General features: G+C 43.2%; 1 protein-coding gene across 1 annotated transcript; it reads left to right on the top strand.

The window, feature by feature from the left end:
- The first annotated feature begins 3,794 nt into the window (after window positions 1-3,794).
- Window positions 3,795-19,448, top strand: LOC106858388 (myosin heavy chain, skeletal muscle, adult-like). The gene is made up of 38 exons (XM_088176572.1): window positions 3,795-3,998; window positions 4,086-4,229; window positions 4,321-4,477; window positions 4,788-4,815; window positions 4,914-5,028; window positions 5,122-5,214; window positions 6,223-6,286; window positions 6,465-6,563; window positions 6,666-6,769; window positions 6,845-6,983; window positions 7,618-7,736; window positions 7,836-7,985; window positions 8,346-8,516; window positions 9,241-9,550; window positions 9,644-9,723; window positions 10,215-10,302; window positions 10,396-10,513; window positions 10,671-10,794; window positions 10,874-11,010; window positions 11,112-11,367; window positions 12,338-12,580; window positions 12,767-12,943; window positions 13,029-13,174; window positions 13,262-13,352; window positions 13,441-13,830; window positions 14,070-14,196; window positions 14,296-14,414; window positions 14,684-14,880; window positions 15,237-15,420; window positions 15,507-15,672; window positions 15,846-15,970; window positions 16,231-16,539; window positions 17,264-17,467; window positions 17,810-17,935; window positions 18,030-18,200; window positions 18,288-18,392; window positions 18,535-18,630; window positions 19,209-19,448. Exons 1-38 carry the CDS (start codon window positions 3,795-3,797, stop codon window positions 19,362-19,364), a joined length of 5,832 nt encoding a protein of 1,943 aa, XP_088032698.1. The 3' UTR covers window positions 19,365-19,448.
- Window positions 19,449-19,782: the final 334 nt, after the last annotated feature.

Here is a 19,782-nt window from a genome sequence, read left to right as displayed (position 1 = left end):
TTGAGAACAGTCCTGACGAGAAGGACTTGGGGGGGTTACTGGATGAGAAGCCCAGCATGTTCCAGCCATGTGTCCTGGCAGCTGGGTTGATCACCCAGTGTGGGCAGCAGGGGAGGGAGGGTTTCTGTCCTTCTGCCTCATTCAGGTAAGACCCACCTGGAACCTGTATTCAGCTCTGAGACCCCCAATGTAAGGTCAATGTGGACCTGATGGAGTGAATCCAGAGGAGACCATGAAGATGCTCCAAGAGCATCCCCTACTCTGGAGACAGGCTGAGACAGCTGGAGGTGTTCAGCCTGGTGAAGAGAAGGTTCCAGGAAGACCTTCTAGCAACCTTCCAGTGCCTAAAAGGGACTGGAAGTAAGCTGGAGAGGGACTTCTGACAAGGACAAGAGGGAATAGCTTCCCGCTGACAGGGAGCAGGTTTAAATTGGATATTAGGAAGACTTTCTTCCCTGTGAGGGTGCTGAGGCTCTGGCACAGGTTGCCCAGAACAGCTGTGGCTGCCCCATCCCTGAAAGCATTCAAGACCAGATTGGATGGAGCTTGGAGCAACCTAGGATAGTGGAAGGTGTGGGTGGGGAGGGATGAAAGGGTATTTGTTTTTCTCCTGGTTGGTGAGTTTGACAGCAGAAGCACGTAGATGGGAGACAGGCGTTCAGCTGAGTCCATGGTTTGTTTATGTTAGCAGAAACGGAAACAAGGATAAACTGAGGACTGCAAATCTCGTTATTGAGGTTGTCTTTTGGATGTCTGAGCTGAAGCTTGTGTTGGTGAAGGGCTTTTAAATTCTGCAGGAGCAGAAATTTCTGCAGGAACTTAAATGTAGACTCTATAATGACCCATAATCATTCCTTGTTGAAAGGGGTATGAATATTCAAATGGCATAAATTTCTTCAAGCCCAAATCTTTACCTCAAGCATTTATTTTATTTATGGTACAGGTTGACAGGTCAGACTTGGAAAAAAAGACATAAGAAACAACTTAGGTCCTGTCCTGAGCTGCCAATATGGGTACTTTCTGATTAATTTAAACATCATCAGGAAAAGAAAGAAACATCTGCTCTTAAGCTGCCCTGATCTACATAGCAGAAATCACAGCACATCTTATGATACTCACCTTAGCACAAATTCATGCAAAGGCTTATAATAACCCTTCTTGGAGAATCTCCCACTTCTTTTGCAATTTTAAGTGTACAGATTGGTATATCTGCACTCATATACTTATGCTCTTCTTCATGTATCAGAAGTCACCTCACAGTCACCATGACCTCTTCATGTATCAGAAATGACCTCTGAGACCCACCCCAGTAGTTCAGCTACACCTCCAGCCTCTTATTTCTGTGACAAAAATCTTTGTCCCTTATAATATCTTGCCCTGTCTTATGACTCTCAGGCATCAGCTCTATCACACTATCACAGAGATTGTTCCTCTGCTTTCAGAATCTTACCAGCACATCCGCCAAATGCTTTTCGTAATACTTACTTCCCTCTTAGTGGCTTGCCCAATGTATTCCTCTTAGGCATTTCTTACAAGATTCACACCATCACTAGGGACAGATAAAAGCTGACATTCCCATTGTACAGCTGGGGTAGCTGCAGCACAGACATACCAAGCAATCCATCCCAGGTCGTGCAGTGAGTCGGTGGGAAAGCCAGCAATAGAATCCATAAGTCCTGAATCCAAGTTCTTTAAGTGCTTTGACTAGTCCAGATTCTCTCCTTAACACCCTTGTCACATCACATTATTTATAGGAGATGTATTCATATAGCCACTAAGACATCAAAATTTTCTAATTATATCTAGTCATGTCAAATGACAATTATGCCCTTAGTTCAGTTTGCCAGACAATGCTTAGCCAAAGAGGGTTTGCCAAAATATTTTTGACCGAAGAAAGAGTAGGCATCTGTAGCATCTGCAGGCGAGATCGTATAAAACGTCCCTGCACCACGTCTGCCCTGGCTCCACAGAAAGCTCCAAGGTAAGAGGATGGGGTCTGCAGGCTGGCAGGAAGGAAGGGGATGGCAGCCTCGTGTGCCACCACATTCCTGCTGCCTCCCGTGCTCCTGTCCAGGAGGGGACTCCATTATAAATCTGTTTTCAAGGCACCTGCGTATTTTCACTTTTGATTTCTGTGCAGCAGTAATTTAGGAACTGCTATTTCTGTTTACAGTTCTGACCAGCTGCCAGCCCACAAGCCACACAACTGGTGTCACAAAAGGTAAGAAGCTGATTTACTAATTCTTAGGGGCAGAGACAGATCCTTTGGGGTGGGGTGTCTGTATGGCTGAGTGAATGTCACTATTTCACTGTATATTCTCAAGACCACTGTAGTCACAGTATAAGGTGGTGGGGTACTGAAGGCTGGTAAGATTTTCAAGTGAGTAATTGAAATATAGTCCAGATTGTAAGGGATCTCATAAAGTCATCTGGTCCATTCTTTAAGGAGCTGTGTTTGAAATCTCTAACTATTCATGGCAGGCCAGAAAATCCCAATGGGGACATTCTTCACTTCTGCTTAACTCACCTAACAGGGAGTGAGGTGTACTGCCTTCCTATCATTGCTGTTGTAGCTGGGTAACTGAACTAAGAATACAGCAGGAAAACTGCAAAATTCAGCTTTTTGTCTCAGAATATGTAATGTGATATTTTGTCCAAAATTTTCCATGGAGTCACTAAAGCAGTAAGACTAGAAAGTGCTGTAATACAAGAAACCAAGCTCTGATTGTCACCTCTGTAAAAGGCAGTGCTGCCCTTTGTTCTCTGCTCTGCTTGTTGTCTACTTCACAAGAAAAGGAAAATGCAGCTCTCATCTTCTGGAAGCCACCACCTGTTCCTCCAGAGACCTATGAATAAATGTCATGTTATATTTTCTCATTTTAGTACAAATAAACACAAGATTAAATATAAATATTGTTGTATAAATATCAGGTACCTAACTCTATACAGAAAGAGATATTTAAATGTTTTCCTAAGATGCCCGCTGTTTGGTTTTTTTCCCCTCTGGGCAGGAGGAAGAAAAAAAATATTTCAGAGAAATTAATACAGGCTTTAAAATTCCTTATTTTTAAATACTTTATTAGAGCTTTAAATCTTTGAACTTTGTTTTTCTCTAAAATTCTAGTAATATTTAAAAAGCAAAAGGAAGTACTAGAAAAGTAGCTATCTCAGTGTTGTTTGAACAGCATTAATTTTCTTTTAACAGTCATGTTGCAATTCATGCCTGGTTTAAAGCAGTTAATAAAATTAGAGACAATTGTATTGTTAATATAATTATAAAAAACTCTAAATAACTGAAACTGAACCATTAAGAAGCTTGACTTTTCATTATGCAATTCTGACAGTGGAGTATGAGCATTCTGAGCTTTGTGAAAAACTATCAGTTTTGATGAAAGAGCATTATCATAATTCCAAATTAATATGAAGAGTGCCTAAGCAGTTGAGAGGATTTTTGAGGTTCTTAGTTCCACAGTACAGTGCCTGAATAGTTGAATTCTAAGTGTCCATAGATTATTTAAATGTGATTTCAGTATAAACCAAATAATCTCCCAAAATATAATTTTGGAAGATTTTTTTTAGAGTTATATTGAATTGCACCAATGCAAAAATTCGCAATTCCTTCCAAAAGGCTACAAGCAGTATTAATATTAAAATATTAATAACTATATTATTTTTTTCTCCACATGTTTCTCTTTCCTTCTCCTAAGAAGTGCTTACTTTTTTGGCAAATTTGATCAACATATCTCCTCTTCCACAGAGTTCTCTGCTGAAAAGCCCTTCCATAACGTGCAGCCATGTCTACGGACGCCGAGATGGCTGTTTTTGGGGAGGCAGCTCCTTACCTCCGAAAATCAGAAAAGGAGAGAATTGCAGCCCAGAACAAACCTTTTGATGCCAAGACATCTGTCTTTGTGGTTCATGCAAAGGAGTCCTTTGTGAAAGGGACAATCACAAGCAGGGAATCAGGCAAAGTCACTGTCAAGACTGAAGGGGGAGAGGTGAGTCAAAAACAAGGCTGAAGGACAACATTTGATTCCCCACTCTGAGCTTTTCTGTGACTTGTGGATCTTTTGTTTCCTTGGCAGACCCTGACTGTGAAAGAAGATCAAATCTTCTCCATGAACCCTCCCAAGTATGACAAAATCGAGGACATGGCCATGATGACCCACCTCCACGAACCCGCCGTGCTGTACAACCTCAAAGAGCGTTACGCAGCCTGGATGATCTACGTAAGTGGCAGCAGCAGCTTCCTTTGGGCAGCCTCAGGAGCTGCTGGGCCAGGCTCAGGGGAAGCCAACGTGCTGTGTCCCTTCCTCACAGACCTACTCGGGTCTCTTCTGCGTCACTGTCAACCCCTACAAGTGGCTGCCGGTGTACAACCCCGAGGTGGTGTTGGCCTACCGAGGCAAGAAGCGCCAGGAGGCCCCTCCACACATCTTCTCCATCTCTGACAACGCCTATCAGTTCATGCTCACTGGTGAGTGCCTCTGTCTGCCTCAGAGGCATTGGACCATTAAATTCTCTGAAGGGATACCCTATCTCAGCGAAAAACTTGTTCAAAGCTTTCTTGGCTCTGACACAATCTCCACGTCTGTTGTGGAGTTTACTTTCTTCATAGCATTGTTTCTACTGCTTTAAATGAAATACACCTCTGCACTCAGTAATGTGCTTTGAGGTTTGTTCCTTAAGTCAATCTGACATCAGGTAAAACCCTAAACTTGCCTATGTTTCATTTGTTCTCTGCTGTTCATTGAGTTTTAAGTACTGTATTTCTGCCTTGTTCACAGACCGGGAGAACCAGTCCATCCTGATCACGTACGTACACCCCCTGTGCGGGTCCCTGCGGGGCTCTCTGGTGCCAGGGCACCTCCTGCCTGACCACGCACCCTCTGCTTCTCTCTTGGCTTTGGCAGCGGAGAATCCGGTGCCGGGAAGACTGTGAACACAAAGCGTGTCATCCAGTACTTTGCAACAATTGCAGCCAGTGGGGACAAGAAGAAGGAGGAGCAAACCTCAGGCAAAATGCAGGTGAGTTAGTAGAAAAATTGTGGGATAAATGCTTTTGTCTATTCCTGTCAGGATGTTTGGAAGCAATAACTGGCAAGAATTATCTCCCTGCAGGGAACGCTTGAGGATCAAATCATCAGCGCCAACCCACTGCTGGAGGCCTTTGGAAACGCCAAGACCGTGAGGAATGACAACTCCTCACGCTTTGTGAGTTGCTTAACAAAATAATTCCTGTAACATAGTAAACAGGAGTCAGTCATTCTTTTCTGTTTTCCAGAAATCATCCATCATGTTTTCAAGAGTAAAACTGATTTTTTTTTTAGCATGGCTTTGCCACTTATCCTAAAGATCATTCTCCAGATTTCAAAACACAAGAAATTAATTCTCTTTTATATTAAAATGTAAATAAAAAAAACCAGGTCATGTGGTATTTATCCTAGAACATATTGTCATGTTAAAAAATAGCTCTGTTTATTTTTACTTATATTTCTATTCATTTTCTAAGAGACAGACAGAGTTGCAGGAAAAAAAAAATGAATCAGGCTAGGAGAGGTAGGAAAGAAAAAGGGAAGGAAGGAAGGAAGGAAGGAAGGAAGGAAGGAAGGAAGGAAGGAAGGAAGGAAGGAAGGAAGGAAGGAAGGAAGGAAGGAAGGAAGGAAGGAAGGAAGGAAGGAAGGAAGGAAGGAAGGAAGGAAGGAAGGAAGGAAGGAAGGAAGGAAGGAAGGAAGGAAGGAAGGAAGGAAGGAAGGAAGGAAGGAAGGGAGGGAGGGAGGGAGGGAGGGAGGGGTGGGAAGAGATATTTTCCAATTGAATAATATATTTGCTGTATTTCAGATTAAATTAATCAGAAGTGAAATTTTTTATTAGATCACAATTCAGATTTAAGCAGCTCAAGTACTTAAATTGCTATTTCTGCACCATTGCAGTAACTTCTCTCTGTGTGCAGAATATAGTTACAATAATTTGTCTAATGAATGTCACACATTCATTCATATTTGTACACCCAGCATACATAAAATACAGTTGTGCCACTGCTGATTATTCTCATAGTCAAAAATTAAAAAGACAACTTTATGTTAGTGGTGGAAATACAGCTGATTTTAAGAAAATGTCTCTAGGTAGAAATCTTGTGCGCAGTGGAATAAATGGCAAAATTCTTCATTTCAGATATACTTTTTATGCTATAAATCTTAAATCACCTTTATTCCTTTAAAGGGCAAATTCATCAGAATCCACTTTGGTGCCACAGGAAAACTGGCTTCTGCAGATATTGAAACATGTAAGGCACTCTCCTGAGCAACTGACAATCTGTCCATTCCTCCATCTATCCATGCAGCATATTTTCACCCCACCATCTATAGTACCTTCCCTCTTTTCTTCCCGTCTTCCATCTTCTCGTTACTTTTTTTTTTTTTTTTTCCTGTTTCTTCTTGCTTCTAACTAAATTTTCCCTCCAGATCTGCTGGAGAAGTCCAGGGTCACTTTCCAGCTCAAGGCGGAAAGGAGCTACCACATCTTTTATCAGATCATGTCCAACAAGAAGCCAGAGCTAATCGGTAGGAAGAATTACTAACTTGGAGGAAGATTGCTAAATATCAGATGACATTATTATTTGCTTGACTAAACTAAGCCTACCTGACCCATCTTCTTATTTTCAGACATGCTCCTCATCACCACCAACCCATATGACTACCAATTTGTGAGTCAAGGTGAGATCACTGTCGCCAGCATTAACGACCAGGAGGAGCTGATGGCTACAGATGTGAGTAGCAATTCAGAGTACTGTAGCTACTGTCATCTCCCAGGCAAAGCTTTTATTTTACTGTTCCTATTGCAGAGTGCCATTGACATCCTGGGCTTCAGTGCTGATGAGAAAACAGCCATCTACAAGCTGACAGGGGCTGTCATGCACTACGGAAACCTGAAGTTCAAGCAGAAGCAGCGTGAGGAGCAGGCAGAGCCTGATGGCACCGAAGGTACCAGCAAAATCTTTGGCTGACCAGTTAGAAATAGAAGTGTTGATAACAATTCAGTATTTGGAAGATGGAGTAGAAATGTGTTTAGGTGAGATGGTACATATGTATGAAACTGCCATCCACAATACATTCCTTCTTCAATTATTGTTCATCATTATCTGCACTACCAAATGCATGTATGTCCAAAAATCTCTCCTGAACTACCACTCTAAATTAGCATAACTTGCTCGGTGTGATTAGACATACTGAGAAAGAAAAGATTTTTTTAAAAAAATTGTTTCTGCTTGATAGTTAAAGAAGATAAAGGTATTATATTCAATTAAACATTTTCTATTTCATAAATAACTTTTTTGGGCAAAATTACTCATGAATTCCAGAATTAATTTTTAATAAATACATTGTTTCTAGATGTTTCTGTGAAGATTTTAAAAGATACATATAGCCTTTAGATGTACTGCTCTGTAAAACATTCAATGCAAAGATGATTTCATTTGAATAATTATGTCATGGTTCCTCTGAGATCCAATAAGCAAAATTTGATCACAAGAACATTAAATATTGCATCTGTTTTGGAAAGGGTTCATCACTCAAAGTGCTAGCCTTAATTTTTCTATCTCCTTGTCCTTGTACTTAGTTGCTGACAAGGCTGCCTACCTGATGGGTCTGAACTCAGCAGACCTGCTCAAGGCCCTCTGCTACCCCCGAGTCAAGGTGGGGAATGAATACGTGACCAAGGGCCAAACTGTGCAGCAGGTAACAACAACCATTTGGTGACTGGGAACCTCTGACTTGAATCACTTCCTATTTGCTCTGGATATTGCATTTCTTCTGCTCCACTCTTCTTTGGCTTAGGTGTACAATGCTGTGGGTGCCCTGGCAAAGGCTGTCTATGAGAAGATGTTCCTGTGGATGGTTGTTCGTATCAATGAACAGCTGGACACGAAGCAGCCCAGGCAGTACTTCATTGGTGTCCTGGACATTGCTGGCTTTGAGATCTTTGATGTAAGGATTTCAGGTTTGAAAGGAATCAAGGCATGAATATTTACATGTTTAATCAGAGATACAATAGATTTTTAATGTGGAGACAGGAGCATGCACTCATCTTTTTTGCTGACTAAAAGATGCGGGAGTATTTTATTAATTTTAGGAGATTCACTAAAAAAAATCTTCTCAAAAAAAAAAATCCCTAGTTTTCATTATGTAGATATTTCTTTCTGGAGCTGCATATATGTTATGTCATGGTGTGGTCCTGATAACACAGTTGTGTTTTAACTGAGGAGACTTAAGAAGGGTGGAAGAGAATGATGAAGAACTGAGCATATTGATGAGGATTGGTTGTTGTGGTTTTTTTCCACTGAGCAGTTCAACAGCCTGGAGCAGCTGTGCATCAACTTCACCAATGAGAAACTGCAACAGTTCTTCAACCACCACATGTTCGTGCTGGAGCAGGAGGAGTACAAGAAGGAGGGGATTGAATGGGAGTTCATTGACTTTGGCATGGACCTGGCTGCCTGCATTGAGCTCATTGAGAAGGTGTGTTTTTAATTCAAGATATCTTCCATTTTCAAGAACCCATTGTTTTCAGTTTCCCATTATTAGATTCTTGTATTTGGTTTTAATTGTAGAAATATATCTTGAACTTTACTATTGCTAGTTACGCATTATAGCTATTACAAAGTCCACAGAAAACTATAGAAGTAAATAGAATAGAAAACTATAGAAGTAATTCTCACACTTTCTCTGCATGGAAGGTATATCCATTAGCTTGGATAAAGGATATTATCTTCAAAAACACTGGGCAGTGCCTAAATTAAAATGAAAACATTTTCTTAGGGTTCTGGAATAAAGTTATTTGGAAAACACTTTTTTTCTGTATGGTTCACAGCAAAGCAAATACAATGCCTGACCTTTGAAAGGAAGAAAGTTTCTTGTAGCTCCATACAATTTAGGACACTGATTGAAAATTCAAAAACAGAAGTAAATATGCAAAAGGACACATATGTGAAAAATACTTTTAAATACATACTTTCTCTTCATTAATTTTAACATTGTCTTTGGCATAGGAAACATTCCTGAATCACAATGCCAAAGTGTAAATCAAGCAGGTGAATCTTTTAAACTCACTTTTTAGAAATAAATTTTCTACATTGCGAAGTTTGTTTTTCAGCTTCCTGTCTTTTACTACACTCCCTCTGAGACCAAGCCATAGTTGTATACTCTACAGGCATTCTCTCTTGTTTATTGAACTATCTTCCAGCCCATGGGCATCTTCTCCATCCTGGAAGAGGAGTGCATGTTCCCCAAGGCAACTGACACCTCTTTCAAGAACAAGCTCTATGACCAGCACCTGGGCAAGTCCAACAACTTCCAGAAGCCCAAGCCTGGCAAGGGCAAGGCTGAGGCCCACTTCTCCCTGGTGCACTACGCTGGCACAGTGGACTACAACATCACTGGCTGGCTGGAGAAGAACAAGGACCCTCTGAATGAAACTGTCATTGGGCTGTACCAGAAATCATCTGTGAAGACCCTGGCATTACTTTTTGCTTCTTATGGTGGAGCAGAAGCAGGTTATTTTTCTAAATTTTCTTTTTCAACATTTGGGATATGTAAAGATGCAACAAAAAAGGTTATATTGAATTTTTTTAAATTTTTTTTTAAAGAGGCTGGTGGTGGTGGTGGCGGCAAGAAGGGAGGCAAGAAGAAGGGTTCTTCTTTCCAGACTGTCTCAGCTCTTTTCAGGGTAAATTATGGATTCATTTTCTATAAAGTGAAATGAACATAGTGTCAAAACAGAGCTAAGGTTGTATTTTGGCACTGGTTTTCTAAAGAAGCAATACTAAATTTGAAGTGCCTTTCATAGTGATTTTCTGTTAAGAGTTAAGGATTCAGTCTTCATTTGGCTCTCTGAATTTCTTATAAAAGTTTATTCACATTTTTTGTGAAAAAATATTTTTCAGAATCTGTTATGTAGTATACAAATATTTATCCCAAAAAGGCTTCCGTTGAAATACTTATACAGTAGTGTTTTACGTCCTACAAAATAAGGTGAAGAATTTAAAATATTTTTTTAAATGACAATATTTGTCAATAAAAAAGTATGTAGAAAGATTGATTAAATCTAAACTTTGAATTTGAAGGCTTCTTTCTCCTCAGATTCATTGTATTAATTCCTTGGCATCTAGGTACAAAAGAAAATTTCTTTCATCTAAGCAACTCTGCTTGATCCCACAGGAGAATCTGAACAAGCTGATGACCAATCTGCGCAGCACCCACCCCCATTTTGTGCGCTGTATCATCCCCAATGAAACTAAAACACCTGGTAAGCTGCTGAAGCAGAAACATCCTTGCTCTAATACACCCATTCCCCTGTGCACTGCAATCTGTGCCATTCCTTTGTGCTCTGCATTGCCAGGTGCCATGGAGCACGAGCTGGTGCTGCACCAGCTGCGCTGTAACGGCGTGCTGGAAGGGATCAGGATTTGCAGGAAGGGATTCCCCAGCAGAGTCCTCTATGCTGACTTCAAACAGAGGTGAGAGCTCTGCGCTTTTCAGCATCATTAAAAGCAACATTGGTTCATTCATGGGTCCATTTAAGCTGTGTTCTAATTTTAAAAAGAGCTGGTGGGTTTTAGTGGCTACTGTGTGTTGCTCAGAAAACAAAAGCCTTATCTTCTTCTGATTCCACAGATACAAGGTGCTTAATGCCAGTGCCATCCCCGAGGGACAGTTCATCGATAGCAAGAAGGCTTCTGAGAAGCTCCTTGGGTCAATCGATGTGGACCATACCCAGTACAGATTTGGACACACCAAGGTACAAACCCCCCCATTCACTGTGTCCCTGGGCTTTGCTCTACCTGACAGTGATGTGCTGCAACATTGCCTCTCTCAAGGTGTTCTTCAAAGCTGGGCTGATAGGGCTCCTGGAAGAGATGAGGGATGAGAAGCTGGCACAGCTCATCACCCGCACCCAGGCCAGGTGCAGGGGCTTCCTGATGAGGGTGGAGTACCAGAGAATGGTGGAGCGGAGGTACACCTTCCTCTTCTTCAGTTAAAGTCACTCTGCTTGGGGGAAATTGTTGACACTCGTCAGACTGAGAATATTCATTGTACTTTTTAATTCTTTCTCAGGGAATCCATCTTCTGCATCCAGTACAACATTCGTGCATTCATGAATGTCAAACACTGGCCATGGATGAAGCTGTTCTTCAAGATCAAGCCCTTGCTGAAGAGTGCAGAGTCTGAGAAGGAAATGGCCAACATGAAGGAAGAGTTTGAGAAAACCAAGGAGGAGCTTGCAAAGTCTGAGGCAAAGAGGAAGGAGCTGGAGGAGAAAATGGTGAAACTGGTGCAGGAGAAAAATGACCTGCAGCTACAAGTGCAGGCTGTAAGTAACATTTTCCTATAGTTTTGTGAGTAAATAAGATCTAACTCTTCCTTCCTAACAGGACTCTCAATCTACACACTAAGCTTTCTAAAATACATTAAGCCTAATACCATGTAACTAAAGGTAAAATTAAGGCCACAGTCTTTCTGCACTCCATCTTACTATTGCGAGCTAGAGTTAAAATAGTTTGAGTTTTTAGTCTTCATACCTACCATGTGGCCATGTGCATTCACAAAGCCATATGAGAGACATTTTTTGAGACATAAAGCCTTATTGTAGTTTCTGTATGTAGTGTATCTAGTGGAGCAGGGACAGTAGATGGACTGACCTACTACTCTGCCTTAACTCAGTAGTCAAAATGAAAAGCTGATTATTATTTCCTATAACAGATCTCACCTCAACTCCTGTACCTTCTACTCCCAGAAGACACAGATGCCCATTAAAACTTACAACACAAGCATCGTCTCCATATATCTGTCTCCAGTGTCTTTTGGCCTCCTAGAACCATAAAAAACATTTTGGCAATACCCTTGACTTGAAATGTCTATTTCAGGGAAAGGTGAATCTTATTTTATTGTCCACTGACAGCATTAGCTGACTATAAAGCTACTGATGGGAGTTTCAAATATTTCCTCGGTGGTAGAGTTTTTTACATTTCTCAACACTTCCACATAAATTTGAATTTAGTACATAATAATATACAATCACTTTCTAAAGGAGAAAAGGAAAATTAAATCTATGTGACTTTCTGATATACCCAAAATAAATAAGGTGAAATGCAATGTAGCTAAACACAGCTGTATTAATAATGCAAAAAGTCTAGTAAGAAGAAAACTAACTAAAAACTTATTCTAGCTTTGTAGTTTGCAATGTAAATGCACAGCAAGTTTTTTTCCCCAAAATGGTGAGTCTTACCAACTGACATCACTTCCTTCAGTATTAAATAGTATTTCCTGTATTTTCCCACCAGGAAGCTGATGCTTTGGCTGATGCTGAGGAAAGGTGTGACCAGCTCATCAAAACCAAAATCCAACTGGAAGCCAAAGTCAAGGAGGTGACTGAAAGGGCTGAGGATGAAGAGGAAATTAATGCTGAGCTGACAGCCAAGAAAAGGAAATTGGAGGATGAATGTTCAGAGCTGAAGAAAGATATTGATGACCTTGAGCTAACACTGGCCAAGGTGGAGAAGGAAAAACATGCCACTGAAAACAAGGTACACTCATTGAGAGTCACATAAAGGGTCAGGACTTTACAGACTCTCAGAGTAAGAGGCAACTTGAAGACATGCTGGCTTCAAAAAATCTTGAGCTAGGCTTCTCTGATCATCCAAGAGATAAATGAAACACAAAGCCAGTGAATATGTTTTCTTCCAAATTTTAAAACATGCTTATATTTGTAGGTGAAAAACCTGACTGAGGAGATGGCAGCCCTGGATGAGACCATCGTGAAGCTGACAAAAGAGAAGAAAGCCCTCCAAGAGGCCCATCAGCAGACCCTGGATGACCTGCAGGCAGAGGAGGACAAAGTCAATACTCTGACCAAAGCCAAGACCAAGCTGGAACAGCAAGTGGATGATGTAAGTACACAGACATGGAGCAGGAATAGGACAGGTCTGGAGCCTGATCAGGCTGGTAGAGCACTGATGGTCTTGTTGTGTTTAGCTGGAAGGGTCCCTGGAACAAGAGAAGAAACTGCGCATGGACCTGGAGAGAGCTAAGAGGAAACTGGAAGGAGACCTGAAGCTGGCCCAGGACAGCATCATGGATTTGGAGAATGATAAGCAGCAGCTGGATGAGAAACTGAAGAAGTAAGTGCAGCCCTGGGGCACCTGAGGGCTGAGCTGGAGCACTTGTCCTTTTTCTTTGAGCTCTAACACAATTCACTTGGCCCAAAGGAAAGACTTTGAAATCAGCCAGATCCAGAGCAAAATTGATGATGAACAAGCCCTGGGCATGCAACTTCAGAAGAAGATCAAGGAGCTGCAGGCAAGTGTCTGTTCCTTCCCCTGCCTTGCTGAGGCTCAGTTCGGGCAGGAGGAGGGCACGGGTGTGAAGGGTCCCTGCTGTTCTGCAGGCCCGTATTGAGGAGCTGGAGGAGGAAATTGAGGCAGAGCGAACCTCTCGCGCTAAAGCAGAGAAGCATCGGGCTGACCTGTCCAGGGAGCTGGAGGCGATCAGTGAGCGCCTGGAAGAAGCAGGAGGGGCCACAGCAGCTCAGATCGAGATGAACAAGAAGCGTGAGGCAGAATTCCAGAAGATGCGCCGTGACCTGGAAGAGGCCACGCTGCAGCACGAAGCCACGGCTGCCGCCCTGCGCAAGAAGCACGCGGACAGCACAGCTGAGCTGGGGGAGCAGATCGACAACCTGCAACGTGTGAAGCAGAAGCTGGAGAAGGAGAAGAGTGAGATGAAGATGGAGATTGATGACTTGGCCAGCAATATGGAGTCTGTTTCCAAAGCCAAGGTATGGAAAAATATGAAAAAACAACATGAAGATAAATGTTGAACCATATCCTTTAAAATTACGGCTAGGTTACCATCCAACTCACTCTATCTTTACAGAACCTGTTCCTAACTTTCTAACTCCAAGGAACAGTCTATAACTTCCAAGTCTGTTCACATTTTTTCTTATTAGAATCCTGCTATTGAGAACAAGAAGGCATCTAGCTATTAATCTGCTTTCATTCCCTGTGATGTCCACAGGCCAACCTGGAGAAGATGTGCCGCACACTGGAAGACCAGCTGAGTGAGATTAAGACCAAGGAAGAAGAGCATCAGCGCATGATCAATGACCTCAATACTCAAAGAGCTCGTCTGCAGACAGAAGCAGGTGAAAGAAACTCCCACATGTTTGGGCATGACTCCTAAACCAGCTAGTTTGGAGCATAAATGACGATTTGAATATCTTCTTATTGGTATGCTTCCCCAGGTGAATATTCACGCCAGGTAGATGAGAAAGATGCTCTTATTTCTCAGCTGTCAAGAGGCAAACAGGCTTTCACCCAACAGATTGAGGAACTGAAGAGGCATCTGGAGGAAGAAATCAAGGTTATTCCTAATTTCTTACCACTGGTCACTGAGAACACTTGTAGTCTCACACTGCCTAGTGGGGACAGGATCTGCTTAGCAAAAACCATCCTGGGGGAAGGCTTTGTTTCTGCAACAAGATTGATTAATGGATTTTGTCCTCCAGGCTTACATCTGTCCTTCATTACAAAAACTCTTCCACCAGTCATGTTCGTAGTGTGAAATTAATTCATTGCAACAGATTTCTTGTGATATTACCATTCCTTGACCCAACCCCACTCTCTATCCAGGCCAAGAACGCCCTGGCCCATGCCCTGCAGTCTGCTCGCCACGACTGTGACTTGCTCCGGGAACAATATGAGGAGGAGCAGGAGGCCAAGGGGGAGCTGCAGCGAGCCCTGTCCAAGGCCAACAGTGAAGTGGCCCAGTGGAGAACCAAATACGAGACAGACGCGATTCAGCGCACGGAGGAGCTCGAGGAGGCCAAGTACGTGGGAATGGGATGGGAAATAATGGGAGAAGACTGAAACTGGTCAAGGGAACTTGGAGTCTCAGAGTGGGTTAAGACAAGAGTGGGATGAAAGCAGTGATATACTGTCTTTGTAAAAAAAGGGAAGAGAGCGAGAGAGAGAAAGAGTGTAGGTTGTAAGGGAAAATATTGGCTTTAGAAATCCTAAGACAGGCCTAATCATCCATAGGGGATAGGACACAGCAAACGATAGATCCTTTAGTATCTGTAAAAAAGTGCTTGGCTCAAAACCCCCAAAGTGACAAACTATCCTCTCATGACAGTATAGAACTAATGCCCTTCCAAGCTCTAACGTGGCTCTCCACTTCTCCCAGGAAGAAGCTGGCACAACGTCTGCAGGATGCAGAGGAACATGTTGAGGCTGTCAATGCCAAATGTGCCTCCCTGGAAAAGACAAAGCAGAGGCTGCAGAATGAAGTGGAGGACCTGATGATTGATGTGGAGAGATCCAATGCTGCCTGTGCTGCTCTGGATAAGAAGCAGAAGAACTTTGACAAGGTCATTTGGCCTCCAGCACCAGCACTCGTGGCCAGAGCACGCCCCTGTGATGGCCACAGCCCTACTCACAGCCCGTTTCTCTGCAGATCCTGGCAGAATGGAAGCAGAAGTATGAGGAAACACAGGCTGAGCTGGAGGCCTCCCAGAAGGAGTCGCGCTCTCTCAGCACGGAGCTGTTCAAGATGAAGAATGCCTATGAGGAGTCCTTGGACCACCTGGAGACAATGAAGCGGGAGAACAAGAACTTGCAGCGTAAGTCCCTGCGCCTCTGCTCCTCGCTGCCTTTCCTCACAGGCTTGTCTGTCTGCCACACTTAACGGCCCTGGGCCTGCAGGGATAAGAACATGCCTGGCCCCCTGATGCACCAGAGCCTTTCTCCATTCAGCTCTGTGCCTGACCATGCTGCTTTTCACCCTTCTTTGCAGAGGAGATTTCTGACCTCACAGAGCAAATTGCTGAGCAAGGAAAGGCAATTCACGAGCTGGAGAAAGTCAAGAAGCAGGTTGAGCAGGAGAAATCTGAACTGCAAGCCTCCCTGGAGGAAGCTGAGGTAAAGCCTTCTGTTCTTAATTAACACAGTTTGGCAGCTTCAGATAACATTTATGTGATTCTATGCATTGACAATTCAGTAGAGGCATGGGAAGCAGGGTTTCTTCACACCACTAAAATCTTTGAATCCACTAGTATGCTTTTTCCTTTCTTTCAATCTCAGGCTTCTGGTTATACATTATTCTTTAAGATAACAATTCATATAAAGTTGTTGACAATGTTTTTTTTTAATAATTGACTGGATTTTATACTTTTTTTCAGGCCTCCCTGGAACATGAAGAGGGGAAGATCCTGCGCCTGCAGCTTGAGCTCAACCAAGTGAAGTCTGAGATTGACAGGAAGATAGCAGAGAAGGATGAGGAGATTGACCAGATGAAGAGAAACCACCTCAGAATTGTGGAGTCCATGCAGAGCACTCTGGATGCTGAGATCAGGAGCAGGAATGAAGCCCTGAGGCTGAAGAAGAAGATGGAGGGAGACCTGAATGAAATGGAGATTCAGCTGAGCCATGCCAACCGTGTGGCTGCAGAGGCACAGAAGAACCTGAGAAACACCCAGGCAGTGCTCAAGGTATGTTACATTAAGAATTTGCACTTAGGGGTTTACTTTGTCCAGTCCTGGTTTTGCTGCAGTCCTCTCGATACATTCCAGTTCCTATAATAATTCTCCTTATTTGAAGAGCCCAGTACTGGATGCAATACTCAATGTCAGGCCACACAAAAACTTAATAAAACAGGAATTCAGCTCCACCTCTGCCTTGGCTTTCATAATCTTATCCCCACCCATCCTGGCAGCATCTCTATATTCTTCCGAGGACAACTGGCACTTGTTCTACCACATTATGCATTTCCTTCTTACATTCAGTTTGATCTGACACTCCTTGCTCAGCCATGCTGATCTCCTGATTCCCTTCCATGATTGATTGCAAGTGTGAATTGAGAGCTCTTGAACTCTAGAAAAAACATTCTTAAGTCTTTTTTTCTTCTTTATTCTTGAGGGGAGTTTCTCAATGGGGTTCCATCCAGGAGTTCGTTGAACAACTCACTTCCACTCTGCTAAAATTCAGGGACTTGACCTTACTCTTCAGCTGTCCCAGATGCCCATGAATCAACCTCCTACTGACTTTTCTAATATACTGTGCATAAGTCCACATATAAATATATACCTATATTTATATATATTGTACTGCCATAAGAATTATTGGACTGGTGACAATTGCCATTGTGCAACAGTGCTGGGCCGCCGTTTAATTTCTCTACTCTTCACCTTGTAATTTCTCTTTAATCTCTTAAAGGACACCCAGATCCATCTGGATGATGCTCTCAGGACACAGGATGACCTGAAGGAGCAGGTGGCCATGGTGGAACGCAGAGCAAACCTGCTGCAGGCTGAAATTGAGGAGCTCCGGGCAGCCCTGGAGCAGACGGAGAGGTCAAGGAAACTGGCTGAGCAGGAGCTTCTGGATGCAAGTGAGAGAGTTCAGCTTCTCCACACTCAGGTTAGATTCAAAATCTTATGGGCTTTTTTCTTCCTTTACAGATTTTCTTCCGTGTAAATTCCTAAATCAACTCTTGTAATAAAATTCTTAATCTGAACTAGAACTATTACAGTTGTACAAAGAAATGGATTATGGCAAAATGAGTAGGATTGAATTAGCAGTAAGAAAAACTGCTTCAGAATTCAATAATTCTCAGCTATCTAGCTCTGTATGACCTGACAAGATTTGTCAGGAAGATGCTGATATTAGGTATTTACAGGATACCTTCACATTGAAAAATTAAATTTCTTAAATAATTGATATCCTTAGGAAATAACGGCACAAAATTTTATTGTTCAACAGAACACCAGCTTGATCAACACCAAGAAGAAGCTGGAAACAGACATTGCCCAGATCCAGAGTGAAATGGAGGATACCATCCAGGAAGCCCGCAATGCTGAGGAGAAGGCCAAGAAGGCCATCACAGATGTGAGTTGGGTGCTCCTGGCATTGCTGATGGTCAATGTACTTTGCCCAAAATATCTCCAGCCCTAAAATGGCTTTGACCCTTTGCTCTGATCAGGCGGCCATGATGGCAGAAGAGCTGAAGAAGGAGCAGGACACCAGTGCCCACCTGGAGAGGATGAAGAAGAACCTGGACCAGACAGTGAAGGACCTGCAGCACCGCCTGGAAGAGGCCGAGCAGCTGGCACTGAAGGGAGGGAAGAAGCAGATCCAGAAGCTGGAGGCCAGGGTGTGTAGGGCTGGGTGTGTGTGTGAGTGAGCGTGTCCTTGGAGAGACATTGCCAGGGAAGCTGCAGGGATGGGCTTGTCCTTGCAGGTGCGGGAGCTGGAAGGGGAGGTTGATGCTGAGCAGAAGCGCAGCGCTGAAGCCGTGAAGGGCGTGCGCAAGTACGAGCGCAGGGTGAAGGAACTGACCTACCAGGTAAGGCAGGAGGGCTCCTGCTCTGACAGGGCTTGCTCACAGTCAGTCACATTTTGCACACACCATCCCCAAGGGGAATTGTTGCCCTTGTGTGATTGAGGATCAAGAATTGACTCTCTATGCTGTTTGCCAACCTCTCTAGTCTGAGGAAGACAGGAAGAATATTCTCAGGCTGCAGGATCTGGTGGACAAGCTGCAAATGAAAGTGAAATCCTACAAGAGACAAGCTGAGGAGGCTGTAAGTATTGGAGTTGGCAAAATCTACATTCCATTTGGGCAGCACACACATTGAATGAGGTCGAATACCAGGAGAGGGGTATGAAAGAAACTCCTGAGACACAATCGAGTTGGCCACGCTGTTTTGCTATCATGTCATGAGGCCCTGGTGAGCTCTGGGCACCCTGCAGTCAGGGAGGTTCTTTAAGGCAAGTTCTGCAGCCTGTTTCCCACAGGAGGCCGGAATAAACTAGCCCAGGGGCCACACCCACTGCCTGACAAGATCCTGAATCTCTGCTAATAATCAGCAGCAGAAGGCATCCTGGCCTTCTTAACCCAATAACTCATACAGATACATAGTGCAAGAGTAAATACAGAAATGACAAATTGAAATTATGAAATTCCTCCTCACGTGTGACACAGTCCTGGTGGATGTTGTCACAGGAGGTGAAAAGGGGAGGATGAGGAGATCTGTGTGAGGCTGATGCATGAGCAGTGGTGGAAGGGGGATGGAGATGTGCAGCCCCATTGGGCTGACTTGCAGCAGAAGTGAAACCCCTGTCCTGTGCTCCTGACCCCTGACTCCCTTTCCCCACACAGGAGGAGCTGTCCAATGTCAACCTGTCCAAGTTCCGCAAGATCCAGCACGAGCTGGAGGAAGCCGAGGAGCGGGCTGACATTGCAGAGTCACAGGTCAACAAGCTTCGAGCCAAGAGCAGGGAGATTCATGTCAAGAAAATAGGAGAGGAAGAGTGAGAATGTCATGAGGAAGCAAAGTGACCTGAGGGGCTGCACAAAATGTGAACCCTCTGTCACTTCCTTCTTGAAGTGTTCATAACCGTGTCAATATGTAGAGAATAAATACAATAGATTTCTTCGCATACACAGCAGAATCCGTGATTTTGGTCATTACAATTCAGTTCTGCAGTTACACATGTTTGGGGCTTTTTCAAATGACATATTTATTTCACTTATCCGTTGTGTAAAGGTAGCACTGTACTTATCCCATCTCCGGTATTTCTCCATTGTGTCTTACTGCATTAGCAAGGAGGGAATAAGACTAATGTAATTTCCATACTGGGAGAGGATCAGGACAAAGGCAGGACAAGCACCTTTTCTGTCCTGGCATAGGAAAAATGTTTTTGCCTTTGTGAGTTGTGTTTCTACATGGGTC

The sequence above is a fragment of the Sturnus vulgaris genome, chromosome 20 (assembly GCF_052056855.1).
Source record: "Sturnus vulgaris isolate bStuVul1 chromosome 20, bStuVul1.hap1, whole genome shotgun sequence".
Taxonomy (NCBI): domain Eukaryota; kingdom Metazoa; phylum Chordata; class Aves; order Passeriformes; family Sturnidae; genus Sturnus; species Sturnus vulgaris.
The sequence above is the reverse complement of the archived record's forward strand: the minus strand, read 5'-3'. Positions and strand labels throughout refer to the sequence as shown.

Coding starts and splice junctions, on each gene's coding strand:
- LOC106858388 (XM_088176572.1), top strand. CDS start 3,795: ATGTCTACGGACGCCGAGATGGCTGTTTTTGGGGAGGCAGCTCCTTAC. Junction 15,971..16,230: donor CCTCCCTGGAGGAAGCTGAG/GTAAAGCCTTCT, acceptor ACTTTTTTTCAG/GCCTCCCTGGAACATGAAGA. Junction 18,393..18,534: donor TGAAGGAACTGACCTACCAG/GTAAGGCAGGAG, acceptor CAACCTCTCTAG/TCTGAGGAAGACAGGAAGAA.